At 45.8% G+C, this 27,410-nt stretch overlaps 2 protein-coding genes across 2 annotated transcripts in view; one reads left to right on the top strand and one right to left on the bottom strand.

Moving 5' to 3' along the window:
* The window catches only part of HRH1 (histamine receptor H1), a 294,062-nt gene that overhangs the window by 181,343 nt on the left and 85,309 nt on the right, over positions 1 to 27,410 (bottom strand). The gene's annotated exons all lie outside the window — the stretch shown is intronic.
* On the top strand, positions 24,499 to 25,823 carry LOC122943551. The gene is made up of 2 exons (XM_044301381.1): positions 24,499 to 25,446; positions 25,478 to 25,823. Exons 1-2 carry the CDS (start codon positions 24,606 to 24,608, stop codon positions 25,543 to 25,545), a joined length of 909 nt encoding a protein of 302 aa, XP_044157316.1. The 5' UTR covers positions 24,499 to 24,605; the 3' UTR covers positions 25,546 to 25,823.

The raw sequence follows: 27,410 nt of genomic DNA, 5'->3' as shown, positions 1-27,410 counted from the left end.
GGGGTATCTACAATTACTGTATTTAGTTTTGTACTGTTATGCAATTGCTGTATTTAGTTTTGTATTGTTATGTATTGTATATTATTTGGTTGGGCATACCAGTTAAGGTTATGGCTGACAAAGGTTGCCAACAGCACTACTAACCAACCTGTTCCTCCCCTCTTGGTAGGAGTGGGCTGGTCCTGATTCCTGCCAGGAGGGGGATTTACTGTTGAGACACTGACAGAAGAGGAAGCACACTGCAGAGCTCCTGCTCATGAAAAGGATTCTCCAGAGAGCTCAACTAAAATTCTTCCTCAAGAAAATCCTTGAGAAGTCAAACAGCAGAGTGACCAGCCAACACCTGCATCAAAGAAACTGCTGCAAGGTGAGGGACTACAGCTAAGACACCCATCACCCAAATTACCACCGGGCCAGTTAAAGCTAATGTCTGGATATGATAGTGGACATCTACACTTACAAGTGCTCAATTGCAGCCATCTAACCTGCCTCCATAATCCTTACTGGTGCCAGAAAACTGCACTTGGAGTCCACTGCTATTGAATGTACCTGATGTTATACTTTGCACTCAGTAAAAGAATTATTCATTTACTTCTGGCCTCTTTCTTCAAAACTCGATTTCCACCGATCCTCAGGGAGCAGCGGTCTGACACACAACACTTCATCAGGAACACTACTACTCCCATCCTCTGCACCGGCTCCTCAGGGGATCATTGCATGTTTGCTGTAAGTGAATGAAAACACTCTGGCTTACATTCACAGACTGCAAACTAGCATGTAGCTGATTCATCTTTCAGCCATGTGTCCAGTTTAGACAATGCTCTGTCAAACTGTCAGAGAGCTTTGTGCAGCTAGTGCTGAGAGCTTTGCCTAGACTGGACACAACAACAAGTACTTTTTAACTATGATCACAACTAGATGGATTGAACTGTTCTCATTCACTGACAGCAAGCAGAGATTTTAAAACTAGTGCAGAATTTTGTCTAAGCTGTAAGTAGTACAGCCATGAAGCAAATTTAAAGGGGTTGTCAAGGAGAAAAATAATATGTAAAAGTGTTCAGCATTGTGCATATACATTAACCCCCCACCCACACACACTCTTTTCTGAGGCTGCCCCAACTTTCGCCATTCATGTTGCAGCAATAACATGCCGATAAAGGGAAATGTGATCACTTTGAAATTGGGACATATGATCGTTGAAGCCAATCACTGGCCACACCCAATACAGCGAGTCACTGGCTGCAATGGTCATATGTCCTTGTGCCTGGAAGTCATCAGTGCAGCAGGAACTAGACACACCTGAACGGAACTATTTTTTATGTAATTATACCATTTTACCAGTTTTAAACACTATTTCTTTCCCCTGGGCAACACCTTAAGGCAGTTTTCCAGAGTTTTCATATTGATGGCTTATCAATATGAGATTGGCGGTCATCAATATGAGATTGGCGGTCATCAATATGAGATTGCGGGGATCCAACTCCTGGCACCTCGGCCGATCAGCTGTTTGAAGAGGCTGTGGCTACTTAAGACTCTTTCTAGATCCTCACCAGCACAACCATGGTAAGAAGGAGTTTGCATAAAGTGGCTTTCAAGCATCTGCACTTATGCTTCATACAAGCTCTGTAGGAGTTATGAAGCATCTGGGGGAGGGTGCATGGCTGTTCCCTTTGGAATAGAATGGCATTTTGCACAATTGGACACCGCATCCTAGACATTCCTCATTGAAGCAGTGGTGCTGCTGAGGGTCCCCAGTGGTGATCAGTAGAGATGAACGAATTTCATGTTATGAAATTTGTTGACACTTCGTTTGTTGGTAAAAGCAGAATTGAAATTATGGATTCCGTTACCACGCAATTCTATGACGGAATGGGGAGAAGACTCCCCTGCATAACGGAAATGGGGCAGCCCATAGACTTCTATTATGACAAAATGAATAACGGAATGCCTCTAAATGCACTCCGTTATGCATTCTGTCATAGAATTGCGTTATGGTCCGTGGTAACGGAATCCATAACGCAATTCTGCTTTTACCACCGAATGAAGTCTGAACAAATTTCAAAATATGAAATTTGCTCATCTCTAGTGATCAGTGTAGGTCTCAGCAGTGGGACTCCAGTGAATTATCTTTTATCACCTCTACTATGGATCGCTGGTGCATTAAGTTTTTGTCAACCGTGATATGCAGCATAGTAACAGTAGGCAATCACATAAAAGTGCTCCGTAGTACTTATTTTCTTACACTGTCATACGGATCTGGAATGTTAAAAGCTTTTTGAAGCATGTCAAAACTGTGTCTGAAATTTAGTGACCCGAAAAAGCAACACAGTGAATTATGTTCTGGCCTTTTCAAATATTTCCTCCACAGCCTCATTTGGTGCCAAAAACAACTCATTTGTAATTTTCTGTCATGTACCATCTGTGCTGTGAAGTTCATGTTGTGTTCTCTTGTCAAAGAGGCTCCAAGCCAAATTCTGCGCTTTTGCTTGGAGTAGAGAGAGTTTTCACTGCTACATGTGGCTTGTCAGCAAGTTGAACCCCATTAAATCAGACTGGTTGGTAGGGTTTCTCCTGCTGAATAAAGTTATACCTATCTTGTGAAGATCGGTTGTGGCATTCCTGAGTAAAATAACTTTTATTCTTTATTCAAATAGAGGCATGGCCAGCGCTGGAAAGCTGAAGAGCTGAGGTGCACTGAATAGCTAGCTCCACCCCTCAGTGCGCTGAATAGCTAGCCCCACCCCTCAGTGCACTGATGCCCTCATTAGCATAAATAATACAAGTGTTTTTTTCATGGAAACACTACAACCAATTATCACAAAACAGGTATCATTTTATTCAGCAGGATCAACCCTACAGGGCAATACACCTGGTTTAACAGAAACGATCCCACTGACAGGCATTTTTTTTTTATTAATCTGCAGGCAGCAAGCTATAGAGCACATGCAGCGTCCCACTAGTGTACGTGGGCACTGCAAAAGCTTGTTATGTCTTACGTTGTATCATGCTGTATTTTATTCTTATGTGAAATCTCTGTTACCAGGCAGACAAGTGCATTACACACTTTCCACCACTAGATGGGGATAGCACCACAGTATATATAGCACAGTTCAGGCCTAGTCAGGGAGTTGGAGTTAGGTTTTGGAGGAAGAAGGAGATGGAGTGAGGAGCAAGGGGGAAGGAGAGGACCCCTCTCCTCTCAGCTCTCTCTTGGGCTCCACGGCCCAGAGGAGCCAATTTATATCTCAGTGTCAAGCCAGGAAAATAGGCAGAGGTGAAGTCTGTATTCTACAGTCTACTCTTCCGGAGTGTCAAGTGGATTTTGCTAAGTTTATTGTGGAAAGACAATGGAAGGCCATTAGCCATTATTCTAGGCTCTAGGCGCCTTTGCATCAAGGTGAAGGATTTATTAGCTTTCGGCAGCCTCACCGTTATTCTAAGAACAGATAAGATTTCTATATCTGTAAAGAATAATTCAAGGCAACTGGACGTACTGTAGATTTCTTGAAAAGAAATCTACAGTACGTCCAGTTGCCTTGTTGAATTATTCTTTACAGATATATACCATGACCTGGATAAATGAGAACCTTCACAGACAGATAAGATTTCTGTTGCATCACTTGTGTGTAGAAGATAAAGACTTAAACTACTGAGACTGAAGCAAGGCAAAGAGCTGAATATCAGTGAGTGCACATCTACCTACGATAGCCTGAGACATAACTACATACACAGCCTGTTACTGGGATTCACCACATCCAACCTGCATGATCATAAGAGACTGTCTTATTACTGGATGTAAACTGTTGTCAAGATCCGGGTTACAGTAAAGTTCTTAGTTGGATTTAAACCTGCCTCATTCTTCAATCTCCATACTACTACCACTCTCATCCTTTTGCACCATCAAGGTGCTGGCGTCACAACATTACCTAAGTCAGGGACCCAGCCGCACAAGCACCCAGAAAATCCAATCACCATCAAGGGCACCTCGATCACCACCTGGCCGTTGTCCCCTGTAATAGAGTGTGCCCCGGAGAACCTAGTGCTGTTCTCCCCTTCACTGCACTACTGGACCAGGGAGGCATCTGCTAACCGTGAGTACCCGATGAACTGTTGTAACCTTTCGGCCCACCGCGAACCTCAAGTGTTCTCCCCTGCGGACCGGCACATTGCAAAAATGATTTGAAAATTCGTTTTGGCCGATTCACCAAAGTTTGACAAGAAATGCTATTCTTTCTGAATGAATTAGTCACAAATTGCTATAAATCACATATACCCGTACGTCACGGTGGCTGAGGGAATGTACAACGTGGACTGTTGCAGTGAACCCGCTCCATATGCAGCAAGTGCCGGCTGTATCATACAGGAGACACCCAGCTGCAATGACGAGGGAATGGCGATCCTGCCAAAACCCGTCATTTAACCCCTCAGATGCCGCAAACAACGCCGATTTTGGCATATGTGAGTTAAGGGAACAGGATGCGGCTCGCTCTGCTCTGCGATCGGAGCCCCTGCAGTAAAATTGCGGGGCTCCAACCTGTTACCATGGCAGCCTGGACACTTCTAAAGCTAAAGCTACCCATGGCTGCCATGGTAACCTCCCTGCTGCGCTGTGCATGAGGCATAGCTCAGCAAGGAGCATGTCAAAATCCTATTCACCCTAATATATCTCTATTAGGATGAAAAGGATAAAGTATCAAAAGATCCCAGGTTTGAGCCATAAGGGGGTTAAAAGTTATTGCTGTAAAAGATTTAAAAAAAACATTAAAATATTAAAGGTTTAATTTAAACAATAAAAAAACATATTAGGTATCGTCGCATCCGAAAATGTCTTAACTATTAAAAAAAATTTTTTAAATGTCCTGTGTGCTGATCGCCGTAACGGAAAAATTATGAATAATGTACCACAAAAATGATACCAATAAAATCTACAGTTCGTCTTGCAAAAAACAAGCCCCCATATAGCTCTGTAGACTGTAATAAAATTTTTATGGCTGCTGCTAAGAAAATGTTGTTTTTTTCCAAGGCTTTTTTTTTAAAGGTAATAAATAAAATTTCGGTATTGCTGTATTCGTATTGAGCCGCATAATAAGGATGTCATGTCATTTTTACTGCACAGTGAACGCCGTGGTGTCAAAACCCCCAAAACCTTGGTGGAATTGTATTTTTTTTCCAATTTTTCCAATTTTTCCACCCCACAAAGATTTTTTCTTTCCCTTTTCCAATAACAGACTTTGTAAATTAAATGTAATATATTGTCCTTGACCATACAACTCCATACGTCAGCGCTGTTGTGAATTCTACCAGACACCGAGAGGCCCAAGGAGTGGCCCAACTTCTGCTCAAAGTATGTATGGCGAGGAATAGGAGGAGGAGGATCAGGAGGAACAGACGATATTGAGCTTGATGGGAAGTTGACTAGCCCTGACTGCTTGGAAGGCGGCCGGCCGGTGGGAGATGCAGCGGTTGCTGCATCAGGCTGTAAGACTAAATGAGTGGCAGTGTTTTCCCACATCACTTTATGGTGACGACCCATGTGTTGACGCAGGGCTGTTGTGCCAACATTAGCACCCTGGCTGACCCTCACCTTCTGTCCACACATCCTGCATACCACCACTCTCATGTCCCTCAGTGACTTGGTGAAAAATTCCCACACTGCCTAATATGGGATTTTCCCTCCAAAACTGTGTGATGCCTTCCTGCTGCTTTTATGAACCTGTGCACTGCTTCCATTCTGGAAGCGCTCAACTCCATAGTCACCTGTATCGCCGTCCTCAGGAAAGCGATTCAGATAGCTGTGGTGCAACAGGCAGGAGAGGGAGAGGCATGTCCCTCCCCTGTTCCTCTGATAGGCTTCCAGCACTAGGCCAGCAGCCTATCAGAGACCACCTGAGCCTTACAACACAGGACACAGGCCAGGAGAGGCCTGAATCGCATCACTGACATGGAGGTAAGTATAACAGTTTTTTTTTATATGTACAATACTTTTACTGGCACATGATTGGGGGGGCTCTTGTTACTGACACATGATGGGGGCTCTTGTCCCTGGCACATGATTGGGGGGCTCTTGTTACTGGCACATAATTGGGGGCTCTTGTTACTGGCACATGATTGGGGCTGTCGGGATTCGAACCCGTGACCAGCCACATCCCAGGCAGTAGCCCTGCTTACTAGGCTACCATCCTCTCTGGACATTCCTCCCTGAAACCTATTATGTAACCTCAGTCTTGCCAAGCCTTGCTCATCACCCTTGATTCCCCACACCTGGTACTTCCCTATATAAGTCCAGCCCCTTGCACTCTAGCTTGCTGATTATTGAGCTCCTGAGCCTTGATCAAGCGTCTCCTCATCTGCTGCTCTTGCTACTACTGGAAGTCCACTGCTGACCAGGAATTGTCTACCGACTACTCTTCTGCTTTGCCCCTACCTACTGAACTGCTACCACCGTTGCCATCCGGATTGTCTGACCACGCTTACTGCCGCCTGCCCTGACCCACCGCCTGCCTACCGACTACTCTTCTGCTTTGTCCCTACCTACTGAACTGCTACCACCGTTGCCATCCGGATTGTCTGACCACGCTTACTGCCGCCTGCCCTGACCCACCGCCTGCCTACCGACTACGCCTCTGCCAGACTTCCTGCAACTACTACCTGCCTGCGGTCCTAGCCACTGGGCTCCACTCCTACCTCCAGCCAGCTGTCCTCTGACTCAGGTGAGCCTGTAGGACTGTTACAGAATAATCAGCCACACTATGGAGTCCGCAATGGCCACTCTGCGTAAGCAGGTCTCTGAACTTCAAGAATTTGGTACTACATATCAGGATAAATTTGCCCAGCTCCAAGTCGTAGTCCAAAGCCAACAGAGCGAGATTATTGAACTACAGAGGCAACTCCTGGACGTCCGCGGCACGGCTGCAGACACCCGCATGCCACTCCCATCAAGATTCGGCGGTGACAGACGCCAGTATCGGGGGTTTCTAAACCAATGCCGCATCTATTTTCAGATGTACCCGGCCCCCTTCACCACCGAGAAAAAGAAGGTGCTATTCATGGTCAATCTCCTGACGGATGAAGCATTAGCATGGGCATCACCATACGTGGAGACTAACAGTCAGCTCCTGAACAACCTAAACAACTTCATCACTGCAATGAGCCAAGTCTTCGACGACTGCCCTATAGAACTGTTGCCCGGGGCCGAAATACCCTTTGGCAGTATCTACTCCCTCTCAGAGCCTGAACTCAAGGCTCTGAAAGAGTACCTGGACGAGGACCTGATGAAGGGGTTCATCCGGCCCTCCACCTCCCCCGCGGGAGCCCCCTTTTTCTTCGTAGAGAAAAAAGACTCCTCCCTGCGTCCCTGCATAGACTACAGAAAGCTTAACGACATAACCGTAAAAAACCGGTACCCGCTCCCACTGATTTCAGAACTCCTTGAGAGACTCCGGGCAGCGAAGATCTTCACTAAACTCGACCTTCGAGGGGCCTACAACCTCGTCCGAATCCGCCCTGGGGACGAATGGAAGACCGCCTTCCGGACACGTTATGGTCATTTCGTGTACCTGGTCATGCCTTTCGGACTCTGCAATGCTCCCGCCACCTTCCAGCACTTCATTAACGACGTCCTCAGGGACATGCTGGATCTGTTTGTAGTCGTTTACCTGGACGACATCTTGATCTTCTCTGAAGACCTCGAGCAGCACCGCGAACACGTCCGCAGGGTACTGCAGAGACTCCGACAGAACTCTCTCTATATCAAGCTAGAGAAATGCGAGTTTGAGCGAACCACCACTCAGTTCCTCGGATACATCATCTCCCCAGAGGGCCTAAGTATGGACCCGGGGAAGGTCCAAGCTGTGATGAACTGGCCCGTTCCGAAAAACGAGAAGGAGATACAAAGATTCATTGGCTTCGTCAACTTCTATCGGAAGTTTATCCGGAACTTCTCCAAGGTCTTAGCATCAATCACCCAACTCACCAAGAAGGCAGTCCCCTTCTCCTGGACACCCGAGGCCCAGGAGGCCTTCACCAAGTTGAAACTCCTCTTCACTTCTGCCCCAATCCTAATCCACCCGAACCCCGAGCTCCCATTTACAGTCGAAGTGGATGCATCAGACTCTGCGGTGGGGGCAGTTTTGTCACAACGGACAGGGGAGAAGATGCTATTACACCCGTGCGCATATTTCTCCCGCCAGATGTCCCCCTCCGAGAAGAACTATGACATCGGGAACAAAGAACTACTGGCGATCAAGGATGCCTTCTCTGAGTGGAGACACCTGCTGGAGGGAGCCACCAACCCCATAATCGTACTAACTGACCACAAGAACCTCGAGTTCATCCGCAGCGCTAAGAGACTCTCAGCCAGACAGGCCAGATGGAGCCTATTCTTTTCCCGCTTCAACTTTCTCATCACCTATCGCCCCGGATCAAAAAACGGCAAGGCTGACGCCCTCTCCAGAATGTTTTCCGAGCCCTCACAGAGTAACAAGGGCCAAAATAACATCTTACCTGAGAGAAGGGTCGTAGGGGCCACCTACTCTAAAGAACTCCTGGGCACAATCAAAGAAGGATATGAAAATGACCCCTTCCTCGCCCACCCCACAGGGAATATCAGCCTTACGTTTAAGAACGTTCATTGGTTTCATCAGGACCTACAACTATATGTACCAGAAATCGCACGGCTCAAGGTGCTCAAACTCAACCATGACTCCAAGCTGGCCGGCCATTTTGGCACAAGAAAGACCCAGGAGCTTCTCTCCCGCTCCTTCTGGTGGCCAACATACAAGGAGGACATCAAGAGGTACATCTCCTCGTGCGCGGTCTGTGCCCGCAATAAGACTCCTCGTTCCTCTCCCGTGGGTCTGTTACAACCCCTCCCTATTCCCTCCCGCCCATGGGGCTCGATCTCCATGGACTTTGTGGTAGACCTTCCTCCTTCAAAAGGGATGAACACCATCCTGCTCGTGGTCGACCGTCTCACCAAGATGGCCCATTTCATTCCCTACAAAGGCATACCCACCGCCAAACAGACGGCCGATCTAATTCTCAGAGAGGTCTTCAGGCTGCATGGGATCCCGGACGACGTGGTCTCCGACCGAGGCGTACAATTTGCCTCAAAGTTCTGGAAGAACTTCTGCCTGGCGCTCGGGGTTAAAGTGAACCTGTCCTCTGCTTTCCACCCTCAGTCAAACGGGCAGACTGAGAGAACTAATCAGACCCTAGAGCAGTACCTACGCTGTTTCAGCTCCCACCTGCAGGATGACTGGCTTGACCATCTCCCCACGGCCGAGTTCGCCTACAACAATGCTGAGCACAGCTCAACCAAGCACAGCCCCTTCTTTGCTAACACAGGCTCGCACCCGGTGTTCATTCCCCACCTGCCCGTCGCCTCCACCCTCCCAGCAGTGGCCGAACGCCTAACAACCCTACAGGAGGCACAAAAGAACATTATAGACAACCTCCACCTCGCCCAGAGGCGTTTTAAACATGGAGCAGACAGACGTCGCAAACCCACCCCGGGCTTCCATGTGGGAGACAAGGTGTGGCTGTCCACCAGGAACCTCAGATTGAAGGTCCCCTCCAAAAAGTTGGCCCAAAGATACTTGGGTCCGTTCCCGATCACCGCACAAATCAATGAGGTCACGTTCCGGCTCGACCTTCCGGACTCCATTAGGGTGCACCCTGTCTTCCATTGCTCACTCCTCAAGCCATACGTGGAGAACACCTTCACAGGCCGCCACTCGCCCCCACCGCCACCCGTGAGGGTACAGGGTGAAGAAGAATACGTTGTCGCAAAGATCCTCGACTCCAGGATCCACCGGGGAAGACTACAATACCTAATTGGGTGGGAGGGTTACCCTCCCGAGGATAACTCCTGGGAGCCAGAAGAGATAGTCCACGCCCCCAGACTGGTAAAAGAGTTCTACCAACGGCACCCCGGTAAGCCTGCCCCTGCGGTGCCCAGAGGTCACCTTGGAAGGGGGGGAGTACTGTCGGGATTCGAACCCATGACCAGCCACATCCCAGGCAGTAGCCCTGCTTACTAGGCTACCATCCTCTCTGGACATTCCTCCCTGAAACCTATTATGTAACCTCAGTCTTGCCAAGCCTTGCTCATCACCCTTGATTCCCCACACCTGGTACTTCCCTATATAAGTCCAGCCCCTTGCACTCTAGCTTGCTGATTATTGAGCTCCTGAGCCTTGATCAAGCTTCTCCTCATCTGCTGCTCTTGCTACTACTGGAAGTCCACTGCTGACCAGGAATTGTCTACCGACTACTCTTCTGCTTTGCCCCTACCTACTGAACTGCTACCACCGTTGCCATCCGGATTGTCTGACCACGCTTACTGCCGCCTGCCCTGACCCACCGCCTGCCTACCGACTACACCTCTGCCAGACTTCCTGCAACTACTACCTGCCTGCGGTCCTAGCCACTGGGCGCCACTCCTACCTCCAGCCAGCTGTCCTCTGACTCAGGTGAGCCTGTAGGACTGTTACAGGGGCGCATCTATGGGGGCACATCTTACTGGCACATGATTGGGGGGCTCTTGTTACTGGCACATGATTGGGGCGCATCTATGGGGGCACATATTACTGGCACATTATTGGTGGGCACTATAGGGGCTTCTACTTAAGCCACAAAGAAGAGGTATTTTATATGGGGTGCTCTGTACAGTAGCATTTTATACTGGGACACATTATGGTTGGTACTATGGGGAAGTGGGGAGAGAAGTACTATGGGGTCATCTATGGGGGTCACTAATAAGGGGTATTTTATACTTGCAAATTATGGGGGACACTGAGGGCATCTACTGGGGAACTATATATGGGGAATTTTATACTCGTACATTATGGGGGCACTAGGAGGAAGGGCCGAGAGGAGCACTATGGGGGCATTTACTTGGGGCACTATATAGGGGTATTTTATACTGGCACATTATGGAGGCACTATGGGGACATTAGCTCAACTCGGGGCATTACAAGGGGGTATTTTTTATTTCTTTTTTGCACTGTCACATTATAAGGAGAATTATTTATACTGGGGGGGCATTATGGTGGGCTTTATTACTCCCCCATGGCATAACTCCCTAGTAGCAGCACCAGCCTCTCCCTGCTCTGCTATCCCTCTGCCCCTTCTCCAAATCTTTATTATGAAATATTTCTCATTAGAATAAAACGCAACATCAGCTCCACCGAGCCCGTCAGCCAAAGTGAAGTGGCGTCCGTGATCCCCAAGGGCCAAGCCAAGTAAAGGGGAGTTTTTATGTGAAATATGTTTATGTTATACACATATAGCATACACTGTGCCACACAATATACAGTATACCGCTACACTGTGTAGTCTGTTCTATAAGCACCATTGTTTTGTGGCGGCGGACAGAAAATAATCTGGAAGTGCCCCTCCCGAGACCAGGCTCTGGATCCACCACTGGTTCCTCACAGGTAGTCTCCCAAGTTGCAGATGGTGTACCCCTCCCACATTTGGCTCCAGACTTCCCACTGCTTCCACCATGCTGTCTCACAGGCACAATGCTACCCTGCTGTCTCAAGGGCATGCTGGCACCCTGTTGTCTCAAGGGCACACAGCCACCCTGCTGCTTAATGGGCACACTGCCACCCTCAAGCCCTGATGATGATGATTCCACCTCTTCATTTGGCTACATAATCGTCTACAAATGTTTGGTTGTCACTTGTGTCACCCTCACCTGTCTCTTGCGCATGTCCTTGAGCTCTTGCAACATGTGCTCCACAGCGGACCTATCCTTCAAATCTGGTCATGCCTGTAACTACTGACTGTCCTCACAAAGCTCATCGTTGCTGAATAGTAGAGCAGAGCCTGTCTATATTACGGACGCAACATAATGCTACAGCCAGCAGAACGGATTGTAATGCACACAGCGATATTTGACACCTGCCTTTAATACTGAGGCACACTAACTCTATCACTAAAATTACGCCACATTCGCCACGTTCTCCATCTCCGAAACTGCTTGGAAAGGAATAGAGTAGCAGTGCACATGCCTGACCTGCCACTCTGTTCAATTCGGGGGGCTCTACTGAGTACAGGGTGATCGGTGAGTGTCCCGACAGTAAAATACCCCATTAAAGCTACTTTACATCGGCCAACAAGTTCAATGATTAGGAAGGAGCACCCCTAGGAACGCTCATTCCCGATGGTTGACCAGGGCTGCCAATCACCCGGTGAATGAGAGCATCACTGGTGCAGACACCTAAATCAACATTTTTGGGCAGCAGATCATTCTGTCTAAACAGCGACCTGCTGCCTGGAAACAATGATTTTCTATGAGGATGAGAGATCGAAGCAGCAATCACTTGCCTTCATACAGCGGAGCTGATTGCTGCACGTGAATGCAGCTCTCACCTCCTCTGAAGAGCAAGCAGTTATAGGAATGCATGGTTCCTTCCTGATAATTGCATGCTATGTCAGCCCATGTAAAGGAATCATTATAGGTAGCTACTAGGGGGGATCGAATCGAGCTTCGGAACCAAGATCTGAAGTCGATTGGTTCAAAAACTTTGTTTTAATGTGGTATGGAGACCTGTCCCCATACAGCATTAAAATGTATGTGCTTTGCGTAGGCAAAATAGTTTGAGTCCGAAGTTGCGTGACACTTCAGTAAATAACTTCGGCCTTCGATTTTACATATTTAAATACATTTAAAAACGTGAATCTGAAGCTAAGGTACCAGCCAGTACCGAAGCCGACTTCTGTCTCGCACAAGTTCGGACTTAACGAATATTGCCTCCACGAAGTACATACATTTGAATGCTGTACGGTGACAGAAGTTTGATTCGCTTACCTCTAGTAGCTACCTACAGATACCATGAACCTTGAAATATACAGCTAAAAAGTGAGCATAAAAACACATTTTTCAATGATTTGTATAAATAATGAGTTCCCCGAATACACTGTATATCATTGAGTGCTGGTTTGTATTTTTAGGCCTCTCGTTAGTTTAAGAGATTAATTTTCGGGTTATTAGATTCAATGATTAAATTCAATGAACTATTTGCTGTTTGTAGTTGAGACGTGATGTGTGTGAGGACAGAGAGGACAATTATCATACGATCAGTAATACACTCTACACTTCTTACTTTATTGGGGGAATTTAATTAGTCACTATACAGACCAAAAATGTGCAGGTGCCCTCCTGACCTGTAGATTGCATTGTCCCGAGGACGGCAGCGCTGACATAGACAGAACACTGTGATCAAAGCTGAACTTGTTTCTCCCACAGCAATGGCGGGAGAGTAACAAGTAATGGATTTTTCTTGACCCTGTTGAACCATTATTTTGTTACATCTCAGTTTCTCGCTCTTCTGTGAGTTTTAAGGGCTGGCGAGAAACTGTGCTTGAATGCAGTCAATTGTGAAATTTTAGGTTGGAGCGAAATAAAGTTTATGACCATCCCAGGGATTGTAATGTCAGATTCCCACTAATGGCTTAGCAACTAATGGAATGGTGGACTAACAATGTACAGACAATGCCATACAGAAAAGAACAGAATCTATCTATCTCATATCAAATCAAATCAAATCAGCTTTATTGGCAGGACTAAATACATTTTAGCATTGCCAAAGCAAGTGGGAAATAATTGGGTAGGGTTGGGGGATGGGGACATATACAGGGTGGGGGTATAGGAGTTTATGGTAGATCAGGCTCCTCTCAGTCTATGGCAGGCAGTAATATACCTGCGCTCCCTGGACTTTGTGTGGCTGTCATGGCCCATAAAAGGTAGGAACTAGTGTTGGGGACCACTCATTAAGGCGACCTTGACGTGGTGAGTGGCTTATTACGCTTTGGCCAAAATGTACACCAATGCCTTATTCAACATCCAGCATAAAGGCAGGGCAGAGCGCTGGTTGCAGAGTGCGATTGCATTTTGTGTTTTTGCGTTTGTATCAGTAATATATTGTGCTGCTGTGGCCGCTGTGATCTCCTCTTCCCCCAGCAGTATGGAGAGTCTCTCTTCCTCCTCCATGGAGGTGAAGTCTGGGCAGAGATCAGACAGTCTCCTAAAGTGAGTCTCTCTATCTATCTGTCTATCCATCTGTCAATCTATTGCATATCTATCTATCTATCTTTCCATCTTTCATTATCTCTATCGATCGATCTAATATATGTCTTTCTACAGTAGATTTTAAATAACTCATAACATAATATCATATCCATCTATCTATCTATCTATCCATCTGTTGGCCTGTCTGTCTACTGTGGATTTTAAATAACTGATAACATAATTACATGGGTTGAGCAAAGTTATAAGTGTCTGAATAGGATCCCCATCAGTAATGTGAATGGATCCACAGTCGAGCATGCACGTTGAAGCCCTGTTCAGTCTGTTGGATTGCTGCTGGATTCCGTTATCTCCAGCAGTCCTATAGAGTTGAATACAGTGGCAGCGTGCATGTGGCTCTGTTCATGGGAGACATGAGACCCTCATTCTCATGTATGGTGAGGGTCCCACCAATTTGTAGAGGATTAGTTTCAGTCTTGCCACAACCCTTTAACTAGTTGTACTACTGGCATGAACTTTTGAATACCCGTATGCAGACATGTGTAATCCGATGGATCTTCCCTACCTTTAGTACAGTGGATAGTACATGGCCACATGTGTACTTTAGTTTTAGTAATGCGTGAGACTACGGTTTCTTTGCTTTTACTTCACATTCACAAATGTCTAAAAGCGCTCTTAATCTTGCATTCCATAAAGCTGCATGCACACCAGTGAAAAAGCCAGCACTTTAGCACCTGGTTTTCGATGCTATAAAACAGTCTATAAAAGCCTGTGCTTTGTGTTAATATGAACACTCTTTGCTAAGTTCTTCGGCACTCATTATATGTCAGTCTTTTCATAGCTTGGTAAATAACATATTTGCCAACTCCCTGGAACATCCAGAAAAGGGATGACCTCTTGGTCTCCTGGAAGAGTTGGTCGGAAAAGCCTGCCGAAGATGTGCCATAATAATGTTTAGGTGCCAGGACTTATGTCATCCGATGTAGTCCTACTGCTCAAATACAAACTGGGGGGTGGGGTAGGGCAGCAGCAGTTGAAGGGGGGAACATACAGGGAATCGGGATGTAATTCAAAGGTCATGTCAGTAAAGTGGTATATACAGATGGGGCCTGGCGGTGAGATGAAACATTTCCAACGGCCTCTTCCTTCCCACATGAGGGGTTCCAAAAGTGTGTTATATGGCTTATTAAAGGGGTTATCCCATGAATAATGTAAAAAAATTAAAATCAGATATCATATAGTCCAGGACCAATCTCTCTCTAACAAATCTAGAACCAGCCCTGTACCTTGTATGGATCCAGAGATCTCCCAATTCATTACTTTGCTAGATTTATATCAAGCTGGCAGCTCAAGGGGAGTGACTTTTCTGCTGCAGCTCAGGAGGCGTGTCTCAGCTCTCCCTATTGCAGCTCAGGGGGCGTGTCTCGGCTCTCTCCTTATCACAGCTCAGGAGGCAGTTGAAAGATGAAACTGAGCATGTGCGGCCTTCTTAATGAGCAAGTCAAAGTAATAAGAAATGAAGTGGCACTATACAGACACATTTTATTGAATAACTCAGTGGCTATACAATATTTTTAATTACATGCAATTACAAAAGTATTCAGATCCAGGTGCTGATTTGAAAACTGTAGAATATTTTTCATGGGACAACCCCTTCAAGTAGTTTATTATTATGCAGGAGAAAACCAATCATTCTGCAATGGAGCAGTGCCCAGGAAATGCCCTACAACCCATCTGAATGCATTTCTATCCAACCCAAGTATATCATGAGTCTAGTGATTTTTAAAGGTAATTTGTGGTAAGATCGGCTATCAGAAACGTACCTGACCTACCTCACCCTAGCTATGCTTAGCAGTTGAGTTATGCCATAACTGCTGTAGTAGTGGGGAAACCTAAAGGGGCAAAACGATCAGACCGTAGGTTCAGAAATATTTATTTAAACAGTTATTACATGACCAGTTTCTGAAAAGCAAGAGACATTTCATGATGAGGGTCTGGAATATATCTTAAATAACAGGATGATTTCCACCTGACCTCTTAATGATATGCACCGAGATGTTATTTTTTGAAGCAGCGGACGCTGCTCTAATTCTAAAAGAGTGGCCAGATATCGACATAGGATTCACCCCCATATTGACTAACAAAATGCGACTGTACTTCATGAAGGTCTGAGTACTAAGGGGGCGCCATTAACCCCTTAAGGACACAGCCTTTTTACACCTTAGGACCAGGCCATTTTTTGCAAATCTGACCAGTGTCACTATAAGTGCTGATAACTTTAAAACGCTTTGACTTATCCAGGCCGTTCTGAGATTGTTTTTTTCGTCACATATTGTACTTCATGACACTGGTAAAATGAAGTTAAAAAAAATATTTTTTTTGCACCAAAAAATACCTAATTTAACAAAAATTTGGAAAAATTAGCAAATTTCTAAGTTTCAGTTTCTCTACTTCTGTAATACATAGTAATACCCCTAAAAATTGTGATGCCTTTACATTCCCCATATGTTTACTTCATGTTTGAATTATTTTGGGAATGATATTTTATTTTTTGGGGATGTTACAAGGCTTAGAAGTTTAGAAGCAAATCTTGAAATTTTTCAGAAATTTACAAAAACCCAATTTTTAGGGACCACTACAGCTCTGAAGTCACTTTGCGAGGCTTACATAATAGAAACCACCCAAAAATGACCCCATTCTATAAACTACACCCCTCAAGGTATTCAAAACTGATTTTACAAACTTTGTTAACCCTTTAGGTGTTGCACAAGAGTTATTGGCAAATGGTAATGAAATTTGAGAATTTCATTTTTTTGGCTAATTTTCCATTTTAACCCATTTTTTCCACTAACAAAGCAAGGGTTAACAGCCAAACAAGACTGTATATTTATTGCCCTGACTCTGCCGTTTACAGAAACACCCCATATGTGGCCGTAAACTACTGTACGGCCACACAGCGGGGCATAGAGTGAAAGGTGCGCCATATGGTTTTTGGAAGGCAGGTTTTGCTGGACTGTTTTTTTGACACCATGTCCCATTTGAAGCCCCCTGATGCACCCCTAGAGTAGAAACTCCATAAAAGTGACCCCATCTAAGAAACTACACCCCTCAAGGTATTCAAAACTGATTTTACTAACTTCATTAACCCTTTAGGTGTTGCACAAGAGTTATTGGCAAATGGGGATGAAATTTGAGAATTTCATTTTTTTGCCTAATTTTCCATTTTAACCCATTTTTTCCACTAACAAAGCAAGGGTTAACAGCCAAACAAGACTGTATATTTATTGCCCTGACTCTGCCATTTACAGAAACACCCCATATGTGGCCGTAAACTACTGTACGGCCACACAGCGGGGCGTAGAGTGAAAGGTGCGCTGTATGGTTTTTGGAAGGCAGGTTTTGCTGGACAGTCCCATTTGAAGCCCCCCTGATGCACCCTAGAGTAGAAACTCCAAAAAAGTGACCCCATCTAAGAAACTACACCCCTCAAGGTATTCAAAACTGAATTTACAAAGTTTGTTAACCCTTTAGGTGTTGCACAAGATTTAATGGAAAATAGAGATACAATTTCAAAATTTCACTTTTTTGGCAGATTTTCCATTTTAATATTTTTTTTCCAGTTACAAAGCAAGGGTTAACAGCCAAACAAAACTCATTATTTATGGCCCTGATTCTGTAGTTTACAGAAACACCCCATATGTGGTCGTAAACTGCTGTACGGGCACACGGCAGGGCGCAGAAGGAAAGGGATGCCATATGGTTTTTGGAAGGCAGATTTTGCTGGACTGTTTTTATTGACACCATGTCCCATTTGAAGCCCCCCTGATGCACCCCTAGAGTAGAAACTCCAAAAAAGTGACCCCATTTTAGAAACTCTGGGATAGGGTGGCAGTTTTGTTGGTACTAGTTTAGGGTACATATGATTTTTGGTTGCTCTATATTACACTTTTTGTGCGGCAAGGTAACAAGAAATAGCTTTTTTGGCACCGTTTTTTTTTTGTTATTTACAACATTCATCTGACAGGTTAGATCATGTGGTAATTTTATAGAGCAGGTTGTCACGGACGCGGCGATACCTAATATGTATACAATTTTTTTTATTTATGTAAGTTTTACACAATGAATTAATTTTTAAAACAAAAAAAAGTTTTAGTGTCTCCATAGTCTAAGAGCCATAGTTTTTTTTTAGTTTTTGGGCGATTATCTCAAGTAGGGTCTCATTTTTTGCGGGATGAGATTACGGTTTTATTGGCACTATTTTGGGGTGCATATGACTTTTTGATCGCTTGCTGTTACACTTTTTGTGAAGTAAGATGACAAAAAATTGCTTTTTTTACACCTTTTTTTTTTTTTTTATTTTTTTTTTTACGGTGGTCACCTGAGGGGTTTGTTCATGTGATATTTTTATAGAGCCGGTCGATACAGACGCGGCGATACCCAATATGTATACTTTTTTTTATTTATGTAAGTTTTACACAATGATTTCATTTTTGAAACAAAAAAAATCATGTTTTAGTGTTTCCATAGTCTAAGAGCCATAGTTTTTTCAGTTTTGGGGCGATTATCTTGGGTAGGGTATGATTTTTGCGGGATGAGATGACGGTTTGATTGTTACAATTTTGGAGTACATACAACTTTTTTGATCACTTTTATTAACTTTTTGGGGAAGTAAGGTGGGCAAAATTTCAATTTCATCATAGTTTTTAATTTTTTATTTTTATGTCATTCACCGTTTGGGTAAAGTAACATGACCGTTTTATAGATCAGGTCGTTACGGACGCGACGATACCAAACATGTGTAGGGAATTTCATTTTTTTAATTTTTAATCAGTGATAAATGTGTTTTTTGATTTTTACTTTATTTTCACTTTTTTTCACTTTCTTTTTGACCCAGACCCACTTGGTTCTTGAAGATCCAGTGGGTCTAATGTCTGTATAATACAGTACAGTACAATATATAGTACTGTACTGTATTTTACACTTTGTCTGAACAGATCTATGCCTTTCAGCACAGATCTGTCCAGCACCATGGACAGCAGGACGCCTGAGAAGGCGTCCTGTTGCCATGGGAACCTTCCCCGTCTGCTCAGTTATGGTCAGAACTGCGCAGACGGGGAAGGGTAAGGACGGGGCTTGGGGGGCTGCCTGGAGGCTCTCTCCCTCTCCATTCGGAGGGGCTGCAAAGGCACAGCAGCCCCCCGATGGGAGAAGGAGGGAGCTCCCTGCGCTGTTAACCTTTTCCATACAGCGGTCCGTACGGACCGCTGTATGGAAAGGGTTAAACGGCTGACATCGCATCACCGATGTCAGCCGTTTATACCAGGGTGCCAGCAATGTGCTGGCACCCTGGTATACCCACTAGACGCCAACGATTACGCAATGGGAGGCGGGCGGGGGATCGCGATCCCGCCTGCCGCACCGCCCGCCTCCCGCACCGCACCCGCAACCCAATGATTTGAGCAGGCACCGGGTTCCGATCACTGCCAGCCGCACGGCAGTGATCAGAAATACACAGGGCGTACATGTACGCCCTGTGTCCTTAAGTACCAGGGCACAAGGGCGTACCTGTACGCCCTATGTCCTTAAGAGGTTAATGGCTAACAACGGCGACTCCCCTGGAGCATCTTTGACTAACTCTAACCACTCATGAAAGACCCTGACTGGGCACCAATTGTTACCTGTGGCAAAGTATTTTACCTCTACTAGTTTCCCAGGCTGAGATGTTTTTAACAAATCCAAGGTTAAAATATAACATGAGTCCCACCACACAAGCTGACCTTTTTGTAAGAAAGCTTTCAGCAATGCTGAACAGGTAAATTCACTCGGCCTAAGGAAACCATAGAAATTAAAATACATAGCTGTTTTAATCAATAAACTAACAGTATGGCCGAAGGGTTCGTTTTGCAACAAGTCAGATAATGACCTAAACATCTGACCTGACACTGGCTGACGAGTAGGCTAAATTTCGTCCGTCACTTTCTGAATTCCTCTTAACAATGCTTCGATGGGATGCGCTGAAAAAAGAGACGGCTGATTGGGGTGTTGAACATAGTAGTAATGCTGTATGCCATCAAGGTATACTTTAACCCCTTAAGGACTCAGCCCTATTTCACCTTAAGGACTTGGCCATTTTTTGCAAATCTGCCCAGTGTCCCTTTAAGTGCTCATAACTTTAAAACGCTTTGACTTACCCAGGCCGTTCTGAGATTGTTTTTTCGTCACATATTGTACTTCATGACACTGCTAAAATTGGGTCAAAAAAGTTAATTTTTTTGAACAAAAAAATAAAATTTTTACAATTTTTTTTGAAAAATTAGCAAATTTCAAAGTTTCAGTTTCTCTACTTCTGTAATACATAGTAATACCCCCAAAAATTGTGATGGCTTTACATTCCCCATATGTCTACTTCATGTGTGTAGCATTTTGGGAATGATATTTTATTTTTTGGGGATGTTACAAGGCTTAGAAGTTTAGAAGCAAATTTTGAAATTTTTCAGAAATCTTCAAAATCCCACTTTTTATGGACCAGTTCAGGTTTGCAGTCATATTGTGAGGCTTAGATAATAGAAACCTCCCAAAAATGACCCCATTCTAGAAACTACACCCCTCAAGGTATTCAAAACTGTTTTTTCAAACTTTATTAACCCTTTAGGTCTTCCACAAGAGTTAATGGCAGATGGAGAAACAATTTAGAAATTTCTATTTTTGGGAAAATTTTCCAATATAATCAATTTTTTCCAGGAGTAAAACAAGGGTTAACTGCCAAACAAAACTCAAAATGGGTTGCCCTGATTCTGTAGTTTGCAGAAACACCCCATATGTGGTCGTAAACTACTGTTTGGCCAAACGGCAGGACATAGAAGGAGGGGAACACCATATGGGTTTTGGAAGGCAGATTTTGCAGGACTGGTTTTGTTTATACCATGTCCCATTTGAAGCCCCCTGTTGCACCCCTAGAATAGAAATTTCAAAAAAGTGACTCCATCTAAGAAAGTACACCCCTCAAGGTATTCAAAACTGGGTTTACAAACTTTGTTAACCCTTTAGGTGTTCCACAAGAGTTAATGGCAGATGGAGAAACAATTTAGAAATTTCAATTTTCCATTTCATCCACCATGACGGCCCACATTGAGATTGACCCTTGACCTCTGTAGGGGCAGGAACACATAGAGAGTTTAAGAACCCCCCACCCCTCCACCTCCTCAGTGCTTTCCTGCCCCTACAGGGGCCAACACGTGGGGAGGATCCTCCTCAAGGAGGATTACATCGTTAGTTTTTACTTTGCAGGTTCTCCAGCTGGCCTCCCGCGGCATGGGCTAAGGCTGGCCAGCTTGGAGCATCGAGGACCCTCGTCTCGGCCTATGCTGAGGCCTGTGGTCCTCCCCCATACCTCTCGTACTTCCTTCCCTCCTTAGGGAAGCAGTCGGGGGTGCCGGATTCGCGGGCGCGCGGGCGTGCGGTGGGCGGCGTTCTTCCTCCGCATGCTGTGCGCTTGTGACCGGCTGGGGGAGCAGGTGCGGCGCATGGAGCGCTCAGGAGGCAGGCCGGACGCCGCACGCATCCTCTCATAGGCTCGTGTGGCGCCGGCTCTTGCCGTCACTAGAGGCGCAGCTTGATGACGTCAGACGCCGGGAAATTTGAAAAGGGAAGTAGACCGCGGTTCCCTCCAGCTCTTGCCTGCTGCACCGCGATGTCTGAGACACCTGCTCCCCGCCAGGAAGGCCCCGATCCCACTACTGCCAGTACCGTGAGTCCCCTTCTGGGGGGTATATATTTCAGTCTTTTGTCATTGAAATTCTAATTGGCATATCTGGTTGCTTCCTCACTCCAGGGCAGCAAGGAGTCAAAGCCAAAGTCCAGACTCCTAAAATGCTGCGCTTGCTCTAAGCGTCTCCCTGAGAACTACAAAAAAAGGTTGTGCAAATCTTGCACATCGGAAATTTGGAAAGAAGAACAGCCAGATATTCTGTCTGAAATGAAATCTTTTATTGCGGACGAAATCAAGTCCTCTTTAGCCACCCTGACAGCCCCCGCTAGTACTCCTATCCCCTCCAAGAAACGCAAGTTGTCCGCTATCTCCTCCTCTGAGAGCGAGGATGTTGAAGTGGCTTCCACCTCATCCAGACAATTTCCTAATGAGGAACCCTTGTCTGACGGGGAAATTCCGGACGAGGATAAAAAATATTTCTTCTCCGCTGATGAAATGGAGGAGCTGCTGAGAGCAGTTAGATCCACAATGGGTATCGAGGATACCCCTAAACCTCGTACGGTACAAGACGAAATGTTTGGGGGCCTTAGATCTAAATCCTCTATAGTTTTTCCCATTAATGAAAATATAAAGGAGATGATAATGGAGGAATGGTCAGACCCGGAGAAAAGGTTAGGCGTTCCTAAGGAGTTCAGAAACAGACTCTGCTTTGATCCGACTGAATGCAAACTTTACAATCAGACCCCTAAAGTAGATCTACAAGTGGCTAAGGTAGTAAAGAAGACCGCTCTACCCTTTGAAGACTCCTCACAGTTGAGCGATCCTATGGATAGAAAGGCGGACGGGCTCCTAAAAAAATCCTGGGAATCAGCCATGTTTGGGGTCAAGACTAATATCGCTGCTACTTCTGTTGCTAGAGCAATGTATATATGGCTAGGGGAGTTGGACGTACACCTGAAAAATAAAACCCCAAGAGAAGAGATCAGAGACTCGCTCCCTCTTCTACGCTCCGCCACAGCATTTCTGGCCGATGCTTCTGCAGAGTCGATCCGCTTCTCAGCCAAGGATGCGGCTCTTTCTAATGCAGCCCGGCAGGCGTTATGGATGAAGGCCTGGTCCGGGGACAAGGCTTCCAAGGCTAAACTCTGCTCCATCCCCTTCTCAGGGGAATTTGTCTTCGGTCCCACTCTGGATAAGATCCTAGAGGGGGCAGCAGACAAGAAAAAGGGGTTCCCAGAGGAGAAAGACTCTAAAAAGAAGCCCTTTTGTCAATTCCAGCCTCAGCAGAGATCCTACAGGGGGAAAGGGAAAACTGGCCGATGGAGCTATCCCAAAGGAGGGAGAGGAAGAGGCTTCATCCTCAACCCCCAAAATAGACCAAACAAACAGCAGTGACGCCAGAGTAGGGGGGCGACTGATGGGTTTTCTATCTTCCTGGAAACAGGTAACTTCAAATCCCTGGGTTCTAAATGTAATCTCTCAGGGCTACAAGATAGAATTCGCATCAGTCCCCCCAAGAAGATTCTGCATCTCACCCCAGCGCAGGTCAGAACTTCCAAGGATTTGGCAGGGCGTCCAAGACCTCTTGGACCTAGGGGTGATTCAAAGGGTCCCTATCCCAGAGGAAAGGAGAGGGTTTTATTCCAGCCTTTTTTTAATAAAAAAGCCAGACCAATCCTTTCGCACCATTATAAACTTAAAACCCCTAAACAAGTCCATTCTATACAGGAGGTTCAGGATGGAAACAATCCCATCCATAATTCCCCTGATCCAGAAGGGGGCGTTCATGTCATCGATCGATTTAAAGGACGCCTACTACCACGTCCCCATTCATCATCTCTCTCAGAGGTATCTAAGATTTGCTATAAAGGGTCAAGACGGATCAATCCATCACTTTCAATATGTGGCCCTTCCCTTCGGTATCTCCTCGGCCCCCAGGGTCTTCACAAAAGTAGTAGTAGAGATGGTGGCCTATCTTCGTCAAGAGGGAGTTACAATTATCCCATATCTCGACGACTTCCTGATTCTGGGCAAGACAGAGTCCGAGAACCTCCGAGCAACGCAAAGATTCTCGGAATTCTTAAACAATCTCGGCTGGATCATAAATCTAAAGAAATCCACCCTAATCCCATCCAGGAGAATAAGGTTCCTGGGTGTGGAACTGGACTCATCCCTGTTAAGAACCTTCCTCCCTCAGGACAAGGCCACGACTCTAGTGGAAAAGATCCGAGCATTCCAGAGGTCTTGCAGTTGCTCCATCCGGAAGGCCATGAGTCTCCTGGGAAGCCTAACAGCCTGCATCCCTTCGGTTGCCTGGTGCCAAGGCCACACAAGGGTGATCCAGAGTTGGATCCTAGGCATCTGGGACGGGAAGCAGGTAAGTCTGGACAAGACTTTCCGGATCCCGCAGGCCGTAAAAACAGACCTAGACTGGTGGAAAGAAAGAGGAAGACTGCTTGGAGGCCTACAGTGGCAGAACCATCCGGCCGTTCAGGTTATCACGGACGCAAGCCTCGGAGGCTGGGGTGCAAAGATTGGAGATCATCTTCTACAGGGCTCCTGGCCAGCCGAGATACGAGTCAAATCCTCAAACTACAGAGAGCTGTATGCAGTCCTGGAGGCGTTATTAAGGGGAGAGAGTTTTTTAAAAGGACAACACCTAAGAGTAATGTCCGACAACACCACAACGGTGGCCTATCTGCGACATCAAGGAGGGACAAGGTCACGGCCTCTGGGTGCGTTAGCAACAAGAATCTTCTCCTGGGCAGAAGAGAACGTCTTATCTCTCTCCGCCATCCACCTAAAGGGCTGCGAAAATACGATAGCAGATTTCCTGAGCAGGAGGACGATAGATCCAGGAGAATGGTCTCTGAACAGGGACATCTTCCGGAAGATCTCGGAAAAATGGGGCCGTCCGGAGGTAGACTTGTTCGCCTCCAGAAAAAATGCGCAGGTGGAATGCTTCTGCTCCCTAAACCGGGAAGACAGACCCTGGGCAATCGATGCCCTATCGATACACTGGAATTGGAACCTGGCCTACGCCTTCCCCCCAATACCTCTTCTTCCCAGGGTCATCCAGAAACTCCTAGGGGAACCAACTACTCTGATCTTAATAGCCCCTTTGTGGCCAAAGAGGAGTTGGTTCTCCACTCTAAAACAGCTATCGCTGGAGGATCCATGGGAAATCCCTTTCCAGAAAGATGTTCTAGTCCAGGGCCCTCTACTTCATCCAGACCCCGGGATATTCAAACTGTCAGTCTGGATCCTGAGAGCGAGACATTAAGAAACAGGGGTCTTTCAGAAAAAGTGATATCTACCCTAAGGGCCAGTAGGAAAAATGTGACGTCTGCCATCTACCTAAAGATCTGGAAGAGATACTGTTCCTGGTTAGGAGTGGAGCGCCCAGACACCTCCTCCCCTCCCATCAATAGGATCTTGGACTTTCTGCAGTGCGGCTTGGAATTGGGCCTAAGACCTAGTACCCTGAAAGTCCAGGTTTCTGCTCTCAGCTCCTTTTATGACTGCAGCCTAGCTAGCCACAGATGGATCAGGAGGTTCTTTAGAGCGGTTTCAAGATTGAGACCCTCTCTGAAATCGAGGGCTCCTACTTGGGACCTTAACATAGTCCTAGAAGGCCTAACAAAACCTCCCTTTGTACCGTTATCAGAAATCTCTTTAAAACACCTTTCCCTAAAAACTGCCTTTTTAATTGCTATCACCTCAGCCAGACGTATTGGAGAGATCCAGGCCCTTTCTTGTAGGGAACCCTACCTCCAGATCACCCAAGATCACATCCGTTTAACTCTCGATCCAGGTTTTCTCCCAAAAGTAGTCTCCCCCTTCCATCGGGAACAGGAGATCTTTCTACCTTCCATCCCCAGATCTGAATCTTCAGGGTCTAGTGTTAATTTACATCTCTTAGATGTCAGGGATACAGTGATCCAGTACCTGGATTCTACCAGGGATTTTAGGGTTGATGGCAATCTCCTTGTTCAGTTTTCGGGGAAAAATAAGGGAAAGAAACTAGCTAGGTCTTCCATAGCCAGATGGATCAGATCCACCATTGAATATTGTTACAGGTTCCAGAAGGGGAGATATATGCTTACGAATATATCTTTTCATATATACGTACTTTAGGATAAATAGGAGTTTAAGGGTATGGATTAATATCCTTTTACTTTTGTTCCACCTTTTCGGGTAATTGTAAAGCACTGAGGAGGTGGAGGGGTGGGGGGTTCTTAAACTCTCTATGTGTTCCTGCCCCTACAGAGGTCAAGGGTCAATCTCAATGTGGGCCGTCATGGTGGATTCAAGGAAACGGAATTACCGGTAAGTCTAATTGCGGTTTTTTTGGAAAATTTTCCAATATAATCAATTTTTTCCAGGAGTAAAACAAGGGTTAACTGCCAAACAAAACTCAAAATGGGTTGCCCTGATTCTGTAGTTTGCAGAAACACCCCATATGTGGTCGTAAACTACTGTTTGGCCAAACGGGAGGACATAGAAGGAGGGGAACGCCATATGGGTTTTGGAAGGCAGATTTTGCAGGACTGGTTTTGTTTATACCATGTCCCATTTGAAGCCCCCTGTTGCACCCCTAGAATAGAAATTTCTCCAGAAACCGTATGGAGTTCCCTTCGTTCTATGCCCTGCCGTGCGGCTATTTAGCCATTTACGACCACATATGGGGTGTTTCTGCAAACTACAGAATCAGGGCCATAAATATTGAGTTTTGTTTGGCTGTTAACCCTTGCTTTATTACCGGCAAAAGGGATTCAAATTGAAATTTTGCCCAAAAATGGGTGTTTTGGCACCGTTTTTGTTTTATATTTTTAACACCGTTCATTCGAGGCGTTTGGTCAAATGTTATTTTTATAGCGACGACTTTTACGCACGCGACGATGCCCAATATGTATGGCTCTCAGACTTTGGAGACACTAAGCAGGCATCCTAAAAACTGCGGCCCTCCAGATGTTGTAAAACTACAATTCCCACCATGCCCTGCTGATGGCTGTAGGTTGTCTGGGCATGCTGGGAGTTATAGTTTTACAACATCTGGAGGGCCGCAGTTTGAGGATGCCTGCTCTAAAACTAATATTTTTTTGGGGAAAAAAAATTGTTTCTGTGTCTCCAAAGTCTAAGAGCCATAGTGTTTTATGTTCTCTAGTGGACTGTTGGGGATTATAAAAATTTAGTACTCCATGGAAGTGTGATACTCCCTGAAGCAATCGATAACGCAGAGGCCCGGATGATCGGGGCACGTGTCACATTGAGTGGTGGTGTCCTTCCGTATCCCCCTCTTGTGACACACTCTGCATCTTTTTTGGGTTCGTCCCTTCTTTCCAGTATGGGGGACCACACCTGGAAAGTGTTGGCCAGGGACGATCCGGGCGCCTCCAGTTCCCGAGGTACTCCGGCCTGCTCTTCCCGGTCCGAAAAGATCAGGTCTTTGAGGACTGCCTCATAGAATTGGAGGAATGTCCCTGTGCTGCCAGCGCTTCGGGATAGTACAAAAGAGTTGTACATGGCAACCTGCACCATGTAGACCGTAACTTTTTTGTACCATGCCCGGGTTTTGCGCATGGCATTATATGGCGTGAGGACTTAATCAGAGAGATCAACTCCTCCCATATACCGATTGTAGTCGACGATACAATCGGGCTTGAG

The sequence above is a fragment of the Bufo gargarizans genome, chromosome 7, assembly GCF_014858855.1.
Source record: "Bufo gargarizans isolate SCDJY-AF-19 chromosome 7, ASM1485885v1, whole genome shotgun sequence".
NCBI lineage: Eukaryota > Metazoa > Chordata > Amphibia > Anura > Bufonidae > Bufo > Bufo gargarizans.
This window is presented reverse-complemented; position numbering and strand designations above follow the sequence as displayed.